This window comes from Ammospiza caudacuta, chromosome 28 (assembly GCF_027887145.1).
Source record: "Ammospiza caudacuta isolate bAmmCau1 chromosome 28, bAmmCau1.pri, whole genome shotgun sequence".
Lineage (NCBI taxonomy): Eukaryota > Metazoa > Chordata > Aves > Passeriformes > Passerellidae > Ammospiza > Ammospiza caudacuta.
Genome location: NC_080620.1, coordinates 3,594,220 through 3,603,563, shown reverse-complemented (window position 1 = coordinate 3,603,563; position 9,344 = coordinate 3,594,220). Strand labels below are relative to the sequence as shown.

Here is a 9,344-nt window from a genome sequence, read left to right as displayed (position 1 = left end):
TTATTTGAAAGGCACAGCTTGTACGTCCTTGATACAGCATTTTCAGTTCCTCTTATTATAGGTCAAGTGATTAAACACAAAAAGCAAAACAAGATCTTTCTAAAGAACTATATACAAACACCAGATTATTATTTATTTTATTTTTTTTTTTTTACCATTTTTGTTTTTTAAGAAGACACGCTAGCGCACGGAGATAAGAACAGAGAAAGCTGCTGTATCCTCTACACAGGGCAGGGGCACAGGGAGGGGGAGGCTGGGGAAGGCTCTTGGTCTGCCTGCCCCCTCTGCCCAGCCCACCTGGACCCCCCTCCAGCCCAGGGTGAAGCCCCTGGTTGAGAACAGGTACATGCAGAACAGCAAGGCTGTTATTAGGCCTGGTATTAGTGCAGGAGGGACGTGGGGCACACGAGACCAAGAGCACCTGGGGGAGGAAGAGGAGGAGGTTGTTCTGGGCCAGGGATCCTAGCAGGGAGTTGTGCAGAACCGTTAGGATCAAGGGGCAATCTTTAAATACCGAGAGAGGGAGCAGCAGGTGGAGGGATGGGGCCACATGGCACCGAGGGACAGCCAGGGGCCAAAGTGGCCCCAGAGCAGGCAGAGTCTGCTCTGTGAGGAGGAGGAGGAGGGACAGGGAAGGCAGGCTGGGCACGGGGACAGCACGATTGGCCACACGGGTAATGCTATGGCGCTTTGCATCGCTGTGCAGCAGCCGGGGACGGCGCTGGGGACACCCCCAGGCGCTGCCACCCGCCCTTGGGGACGGGCCTTGGCCAGCTGCCACCCAGCACGGGTCACCACGGCCCTGCTGCACAGCGAGCAGAGAGAGATACTGCATTTTGCACTAACCCGCCCCTCCCTCCCTCCTCCCTCCCTCCCTCCCTCCCCCAGCCCAGCCCCTTCCCCCGGCCCCACGGGCGCTCTCTAATCCGATTTCTCGCCATCATCATCTTGGTGGGCATCCCCATCGTGGCCGTTCTTGTCCTCCTTGGAGAGGTGAGCCTGAGAGCCCAGGGCTGACAGCGACAGGAGCCCGGTGCCAGCGCTGACAGCGGGCAGAGAGGGAGGCTGGAGCCCCACGGGCAGCGGGGTCAGGGGCAGAGCGAGGGCTTGGAGCTGGGACAGCTGGTGAGCCTGGAGCTGCTGCTGTAGGGAACCATGGACAGACACACAGACACAACAGGGGTTTGTTATTCTGAGTGCACTTGGTTAAAGTAGGGGTTTAAACAAGCTTGAACGTCTTTTCCCACCCAACTCTGAGGTGCTGTTGCTGTAGGGAACCATGGACAGACACACAGACACAACAGGGGTTTGTCATTTTGAGTGCACTTGGTTAAAACAGGGGTTTAAACAAGCTTGAAGCTCTTTTCCCACCTAGCCCTGAAGTGCTGCTGCTGTAGGGAAGGATGGACAGACACAACAGGGGTTTTGTCATTTTGAGTGCACTTGGGTTTAAACAAGCTTGAAGCTCTTTTCCCACCCAAACCTGAGGTGCTGCTGCTGTAGGGAACGATGGAAAGACACACAGACACAATGTCACTCAAATTGTCATTTTGAGTGCATTTGGTCAGAGTGTGGCAGCAATGGAGGTTCAAAAGGGGTTTAAATAAGCTCCAAGGTCTTTTCCCACCCAACCCTGAAGTGCTGCTGCTGTAGGGAAGGATGGACAGACACACAGACATGACAGGGGTATTGTCATTCTGAGTGCACTTGGTTAAAGCAGGGGTTTAAATAACCTTGAAGCTCTTTTCCCACCCAACCCTGAGGTGCTGCTGTAGGGAAGGATGGACAGACACACAGACACAATGGGGACATTGTCATTTTGAGTGCACTTGGTTAAAGTAGGGGTTTAAATAAGCTTGAAGCTCTTTTCCAACCCAACCTGAGGTTCTCAGTCCTGCTGCTGTGACAGCCTCAAGGGTAGACTCAACACTGTGTCCCCAGCAGGACACACAGCCCCTACCCCACAGGACATCTGGCCCCAGGCTCTGGCACGTCCCAAGGCTGCAGATAAAGCCCTCAGTCACAACTCTGACCAAGAGCAGATGGTGTTTTCATGCTGAGTGCCTGCTCTGGTCCTGCTCAAAACCAAAGCTCCTCTGCTGGGGCAGAGCAGGGATCCCTGCACACACCACCAGGCTGCCACCAGCCCTGTGCCAGCCCAGCCTTGCAGCCTCAGCACCAGAGCAGGGTCCCCTGATGTCCCCAGGTCAAGAATTCACATCCCAGAGGCCAGAATTCCCTCCCAGCCCAACCCAACCCTCACGTACACGGATGATGGAGTTCAGTTCTGGTGCTGTGACCTGCTTAGCTCGTTCAATGGCTCCCAAGACTTGCTGCTGATGCTGCCAAGGAAAAAACAGAAGAATTTGGGGTCACTTGGAGTGCTACAGGGAAGCAGACAGGCATCAAGTCCACACAGTCAGGCTGGTTACACCTGCACACACCCAGACAAGGAAACACCTTTGCCTCATCCTCTTCCTCACCACAGGGTCAAACAGGTTCCCTCTTATCCCCACCCTTGTCCTGCTCTCCACACACCCAGAGATCCTTGGCCAGAAGGCTCCAGGGTGGGCAGCGCCTCATCCTGCCACCCTTCACCTACACAAAACAAGCCCTAAAAATCAGAATCTCTTGTGAAACTCCTTGAGACACATCCTGGAGACCAACTTCAGCAGCAGCTGGATGTTCCAAATCCAGGCAGAAAAAATGGATGGATCATACAATTCAAAATAAATAAAGGAGAACTGTACTTGCTCCTTGTAAAGCATGAGGTCTCTGAAACACCAGGACTGCCCACTGCACTTCAGCAAGGGGATTTTTCTTTTCATTTTGGCAGCAGGACAGGGTTAAGGATTGCATTAAGATGCACAAGATTTAGCTGGGGCTTAGTTATTAGGCAACCCTGATCTGATCAGCAAGAGACTTTGTCTGTCCTAAGAACAGGTGGGTGGGAAAAGCAGAACCTGTGCCCCAAGCCCAGCACTGAGCCCAGGCAAGAACCCTCCAACCCCCAAAGGGCCAGGAGAGCTGCTCAGGGCTCAGCCTCCGTGGGGAGACAGAAAATGCAGCTCTGGAAGTGCTTAATCCTCCCCTGCCTCAGACACAGACTCCCAAGCACCCCCTCCCCCAATTAATTTCTCAGGGGAGTGGGAGGAGCCCATCAGCTGCATTAATTAATGAGGCAGAGGAACCAGATCTCAAAGAGGATGAGAGGAGGTATCCTCCATATGGAGGTATTTTTTTTTAAGTGTCCTTCTCCCACAATTACCACCCAAAGCTGCCACTGCTGACGTGGCTGATGGAGAGAGCAGGAGCAGCTTTGTCCCACAAAAGGGAACTGGAGTTCTGGATACTGAGAATTTTACACTTTCTGTGCTGACAGACTCTGACCCCACAGCATTTGACCTGAGAGTGTGGAGAAACCTTCCAAAATTGATTGATAACACTGGGATTATGGGTGTGTAGTTTGATTTGAAGTGTGTAATATCACAGGGTAGAAAACTTAAGAGTTTAGAGTTTTAGAATATAGTAATATATATAGAGCAAGACAGAAATTTTAGGGTGGATTAACAGAGCACCACACAGTGCTCCAGGAGCCAACACTGCCCTGAAGGGCTGGGCTGAGGGCAAGCAAGGGTTTGCCAGCCCAGGGGTGCCTGTGCTGCAGGGCTGTGACACCGCAGAGGGACAGCAGCCTCCATGCCAACACACCCCCCAAACTGGGGACTCACCTCTTGTGAAAGGTAGGGCAGAACCTGTGCACAAATCCCATTTAGCCTCTTGACAATTTCAGCCTAAAAGGTGGGAGAAATAGAAAGGAAAAGTGAGAGAGATCAGGATTGAGCAGGCACAGCATCAGCTGCCTCACCTTCCCTCCTCTTCTGTGACAAAACCCACCCTCCTGGCAGCACCCTGGTGCCATGGGGATCCCCTTGCCCCCCTGAGGCTCCTCCCTGCATGGTTAAATGAAGGGATGCTGCTGACTGCAAAGAGCAAGGTTTCATTATTCCTCTTCAGGTCCCCAACATTTATTTAATAAATTGGGAGCAACCAGAGAGCAGAGTTCCTGCAGAGCCAGGTGGGGATGTGCTGAATTACATCTGCCATGTGGACAGACAGACACACTCATGGCTGTTCAGCCTCCTCAGGAGCCTCACAGCAGCACTGGCACCTTCTGGGCTGTTAAATGTTTTTTTTTCTCTAAATAGTGAAGCTTTCAGTCCTTTACAAATCACTTTCTAAAGGACTCAAAACAGAGTCAAAGGCTATAGGTACACACCAAAACCAGCTGAGGGGACCCCAAGAGCAGCACAGGGAACAGATCAGGCTGGGAGATGTTTGTGGGAGGATTTGTGGCTCAGACTCTTCTCCAAGATCCAGGTTTTCCCAGGGAAGCCAGTCTCATGGGCTTAGCAACAAGGGCAATGGGATCAGAAGCACCAAGTGCCTTTGTGAGGAACAGAACTGTGCTAAGAGGCTTAAACTGAGTCAGGACTTTGTGGCTGGAGCTGAAGCCAGATAGAGACAGGCTCAGAGAGGAGGCTCATGTTGTTAACACCACAGGTAATTAGTCACTGGGGATAATTAACAACTTAACCACCACTGAGGGTAATGAGCAAACTTATCCATCCAGGCTGCCAGAGAGTCTCCAAGCTGAAGCTCCAGACCCTTCCTGGTGCTCAAATACCTGTTCAGATCCTGGGGAGAACCACAGGGTGCCCAGAGCCCAGGATGGGATCCCATTGTGATCCTGAGATGTGGGGGGCCCTGCATCTCAAAGGCAGCTCTGACATTTTACAGGCTGATGGCATTTCTAGCTCCTGAAAGGCAGCTGAAGTGACAGAGGGAAGCTCAGAGCAGACAGCCCACCTTCCCCAGGAACTGCAGCACTTGGAGATGCTTTTACCCCCCTACCTGTTTGTGCATTTCAATATTCAGCCCGTAGGACATCTCATAGTACTGCAGAGCAGGAGAGAAGAGAACAAAATGAATTTTAAGTGCTGGGAAACGCCACTGAATCCCTGGCAGGGTTTTCTACAAAGGGGAGCAGAGGCAAGCCCCAGGAAACAAAGGCAAGCACAGAGACCCCCTCCAGGTGCTCCCTGCCCACCCTGCTCCAGACTGGAGTTTTGCCCCACAGGATTCCCCTCACAGACACTTTTCCACAGTCTGCACCGAGGTGAGAGTGAGTGATGCTGCATCAAACCTGGAAAAAGGCTCAGGGCTCCAGACTCCCCTAAGCACAGCCAGGAGAGAGAGAGGCAGCCTGGCTCTGTGAGCTCTGCCTGGCCAAGGTCCTAAAGCCCACATGACTCCTTCAGCAGCAAATGGGAGAGATCACAACTGGACTTCAGCTAGCAAGTAACACATCCAGCTGCACACAGCTCCAGCTGTTTAGGAAGGAGTTATGTGGAAACCTCCCCCTCCACACACAAAAACAATCCACCCAGAAAACCCCTGCACAGCAGCAACAGGCAGCTACAGACAATCTATTGGCACAAGCAGCTAATTCCTGAGCCCTGGAAGAAGCTGTTAGCAAGCTGATGTTTTGAGAGTTTAGAAACCTCCTCCTGCAGCCTGCAATCCTGATTCTTGCAAAGGGAAAAAAGAACAATCCACATCTGTGCTCCTTTAGCTGAAGATCACTGGCACCCTGGTACGGGCGACAGAGCCCGGCTCGGTATCAGGATGATCTCAGCCTGCTGCGGGCTCTCGAGGCTTCTTTGCATTCTGAAGACCGAGCAGGAAGCAGGAGCCCGTCCCCCAAGCTGCCAATTGTGACTTTATTCAAAAAAACCAGAGCAGCTGTAGCAGCTTTGCACATTCACAGGAGCCCTCCCCGTGCTGGGGAGCGGCAGCAGGAGCTGCTGTGCCTGCAGAGCCTCCAGCACTGCACCACGAGCAGCAGCCCTTCCCTCTGCTGCTGACAGCAACCTGAATCAATTCTGGCGACTGCCAGCATTAAGGGGAAAGAAAAAATAAAAATAAATTTAAAAAAATGTATCTTGGCCGCTGCTGGAGATGAGGGTTTCCGTGCAGACTGCACAGGAAGCAATTGTTTACCAGTGAGAATGGGGCAGGCATCCCCATGAGCACACCAGGAAAGCTGTGAGCTCTTCTCCTTGTCCCCAGCCCCAAGCACACCTTGCTCCCCACAGCCTCAGAGTCTGGCCACAACAGCTGAGAAGGGGCCAGCTAGCTTCCCTTATTTCTGCTTTTTTAAGTCTTAACTCTGCTCTGAAGAGCTGCTCTATTAATTTCAACATCTTATCTCTTCTTTCCAGGGCAGGTGCAGCAGCTGGCAAGCAGGAACCAGCTCATCTTCATGGACAGTACTGCAGCCTCCTATCATTAACTCCATGACAGGAAAGGAAGAGACCACAGCCCTGCCTGGCTGTGCCACAAGGGCTCCTGAGGCATTACCTGGCAGGCAAAACCCTCACCCTGCTCACCAGAACGTGGCTGTTTGCTTGGAAAGCCACAGCCAAGCCTGCTGCCCACACGTGGCACCACTCCTCATGCCTGGGACACACGTGCCAGCACTCAGCACCACGGCTCAGCAAGGCTGTGGGGTCACCACAAGGTGCACAGGGCACAGAAGTTGATTTCTGCTTCGAACTCACAGCTGGCTTGTGGGGTTTTCCAGTTTCACGACTTCTCAGAGTATTGTTTTATCTCTCACCAGGTGTTTTATCCCCAAACACCTGCACTGGCCATGACCTTCCCAGAGTCCCCAAACTCCTGCACACCAGCACCTTGCATCACCTCCTCAGGTGTGTAAAGGAAGCTGTCACTTCCTTTGAGCCAAGCTCCCACCAAGCAATCCATCAAAAAACTCCCTCCCACCATGCATTTCAACAACCCCCTGCATGCAGCCAACACAAAACAACCCCATTTTCAGAAAAGAGCCAATTCCAGCCCTGCTGAGAGCCCTGGAGCTCTGGCACAGCCCAGGCACAGGCACCTGCTGGTGTTGCCACCCACACACTCTGCTCTGGGCTGCTCCTTACCATGACGTAGTGACGCTGCATCTCCGATTTCTCGCTGGCTAGTTTGTCACATTCCAACTTCAAGCTGAAAAGCCAGAAAACAGTAAGGAAAAAAAACCACAAACAGGAGGTGAGAGAGTTGATCTCCACAGAGCAGCTGCTTCCTGCACGGCCTCATCCCGGCCAGGCTGGATTCTTGGATATCATTATCTGGATTTTTCAAGGGGCGGCCAGAGCAGAGCCCAGACAGGCTGTGGTGACCACACAGAGCCTTGCTCCCACTTTCTCAGCACACACTCAGGGAAAGGACACAAGGCTATCCCCCAGCAGAGCACTGACCTCCCTGCAGGCAAATCCATTCCACAGGAAGCTGGGGAGAAGCAGAGTTGGCTGCCCAGGGAGGGGTTTGCCTTTCCTCAACAGCTCGCTGGCAGCTGGGGACAGATTCTGGCACAGAACCTGTCTGCAGCACTCAAGAGATGTTCCAGTACAACATCAAAACCAAAGCCAGACCCACTTCTGGATGAATGGGGGTGGAAGGGGAGGGGGGGAGGCCCAAGTGCAGCACATCCCTCCAGAAGCAAGGATTTTTTCCCTCTCTCCTAGATTCTTCACACCCTACAGAGAAAGTGCCGCTGCTCCCAGTGTTTTATGAGACTCCAACTCACCAGCCGAGCAACTGCAGCCAGCATGTGCTGTGGTTTTATGTTTCAAACAAGAAACAGCTTCACCTACACAAAACCTGCTCCTTCTTGAGCAGATTAAGTCCAAGGGGGTGGAGCGGCATGGGGGGAAAGCTTCCCTTTCAGCAGGAACCCCTTCTCCCCTGCTGGCACTGCCAAGGCACAGAGACACAAGGAAATGGCCACTTCCCAGCAATTTTTCTGCCTGCTCCTGCCAAAATGACACCACTACAAACTCACAGGCAGAGCCCGGGCTGGGGGACATTGCAGCCACATGGCACCAATGCACACACCAAAATCAGCACCAGGCTGTGGCAGAGGGCATCACCCAGATAATTTAAACCAAAGGGCTTCGTGTTTATGACAGACACACACACAGGCAAAGCAACAGATTGTCTCAAGCCAGCTTTTGGGTCAGCAGCACTATTTCCACACACATTCACAGAAAAGTAGATGCTTTTGGATTCTAAGTGCTCCCTGCAGCATTTGCAGTCCAGGAATGGCAGCCAGAGAGAAAAACTGAGGAAAACTCCCAGCAAGAGGCAGGAGGCCTGGCGAGTGTCTGTGCAGTCCTGGCTGAGCAGCACTTGCAGGAAAGACCTTGGCTGGGGAAGGGAATGGGCGTTCTCCTCGCCGGGCTCCCATGTGGACACCACCAAGGCCAAAGCTGTCCCAAGCTACACCACCGGCTCCCCTTCCCCAAATCCTCACCCGGTCCCGGGAGCGAAGCAACGAGCGGAAGAACCGGAGCGATTCCCGTGCACCGGGACGGCCCCGTGGGCAGCACGTACCTGTGGTACTGGGCCTGCAGCAGCTGGAACTCGTCCTTGATGCGGTCGCACGAGTCGGAGGTCGTGAACTTCAGCTGCTGAGGCAGGTGAGAGGAGCCCTTGAACAACAGGAGACAGCGCTGGGGCCGGAGCCGGCGCCCGCCGGGCCCCGAGCCCGCCCCGCTCTCGCCGCCCCGGGGCCCGAGCCCCCGCCGGGGGGCAGCGCCCGTGCCCGGGACGCGCCCAAGGTCACCCGTGGGGCCCCTTCCCCGCCTGCCGCCGCCCCTCGGCACCGGCGGCGGGAGGCGCTCGATCCCCCGGAGCCCGCGGGGCCGAGGGAGGCCGGGCAGCCCCCGGGCAGCCCCCGCGGCCCCGCCGGCGCCCGGCCCCGCCCCGCGGCCGCTCCGGCCCCGGGCCGCGCCGTACCGAGTGCCGGCTTTGTGGAAACATCATGTCAGGTTGCCAGGTTGCGGCTCGGTCCCCTCACGGAGCGGCCCGCTGCCGCCTGCCGCCCCCGCCGCGGCTCCCCGCGCCGCCGCCGCCGCCTTTGTCCGCGCCGGGTCCGGCCGCCCCGGCCCCGCGGCCGCCCCGCCCCGGCCGCGCCGCTCGCCCCGCGCCGCTCCCGCCGCCGGCGCCTATTGTCTAATGGCGGCTGCGGCTCCGGCTCCGTCCTGCGGCTGCTCGGCACCACCTGCCGCCGCCGCCGCCTCCCCGGCCCGGGCGGGCCCACGGCCGCGCCCGCCCCCGCCGGTCCCCGCCCCCGCCAAGCGGCGCCGCCGGCCGCGAGCACCGGGCTGGGCCCCGTTCCGTGCCCCCACTGTGGCGGGGCATGGGGGATGCGGCCCCGTGGTCGGCACGGGCCTTGCCCCGCCGGGCTTTGCTCCCCTCAGCCTCCGGTGCGC

General features: G+C 55.7%; 1 protein-coding gene across 3 annotated transcripts; it reads right to left on the bottom strand.

Moving 5' to 3' along the window:
• Nucleotides 1–904: 904 nt before the first annotated feature.
• On the bottom strand, nucleotides 905–9,023 carry TLE5 (TLE family member 5, transcriptional modulator). Of its 3 annotated transcripts, none has more exons than XM_058821139.1 (7): nucleotides 8,869–9,023; nucleotides 8,464–8,561; nucleotides 7,011–7,074; nucleotides 4,915–4,959; nucleotides 3,732–3,794; nucleotides 2,268–2,342; nucleotides 905–1,140 (listed from the first exon to the last, which is right to left on the bottom strand). In XM_058821139.1, the coding sequence occupies exons 1-7, from the start codon at nucleotides 8,893–8,895 to the stop codon at nucleotides 922–924; spliced, it is 591 nt and encodes a 196-aa protein (XP_058677122.1). In that variant the 5' UTR covers nucleotides 8,896–9,023; the 3' UTR covers nucleotides 905–921. The 3 variants fall into 3 exon arrangements, with proteins under 3 accessions (XP_058677122.1, XP_058677121.1, XP_058677123.1); XM_058821138.1 differs by having other exon boundaries at nucleotides 905–1,143; nucleotides 8,869–9,013; XM_058821140.1 differs by having other exon boundaries at nucleotides 905–1,143; nucleotides 8,464–8,540; nucleotides 8,869–8,934.
• Between the last annotated feature and the right edge of the window lie 321 nt (nucleotides 9,024–9,344).

Excerpts from the sequence above, each read along its gene's own strand:
- TLE5 (XM_058821138.1), bottom strand. The coding sequence starts at position 8,895 with ATGATGTTTCCACAAAGCCGGCACTCG. Across the intron at positions 7,075-8,463 it reads CTGCAGGCCCAGTACCACAG|CTTGAAGTTGGAATGTGACA; the intron begins GTACGTGCTGCC and ends CTGGCTTTTCAG. Across the intron at positions 2,343-3,731 it reads TGCCCTACCTTTCACAAGAG|CATCAGCAGCAAGTCTTGGG; the intron begins GTGAGTCCCCAG and ends TTTCCTTGGCAG.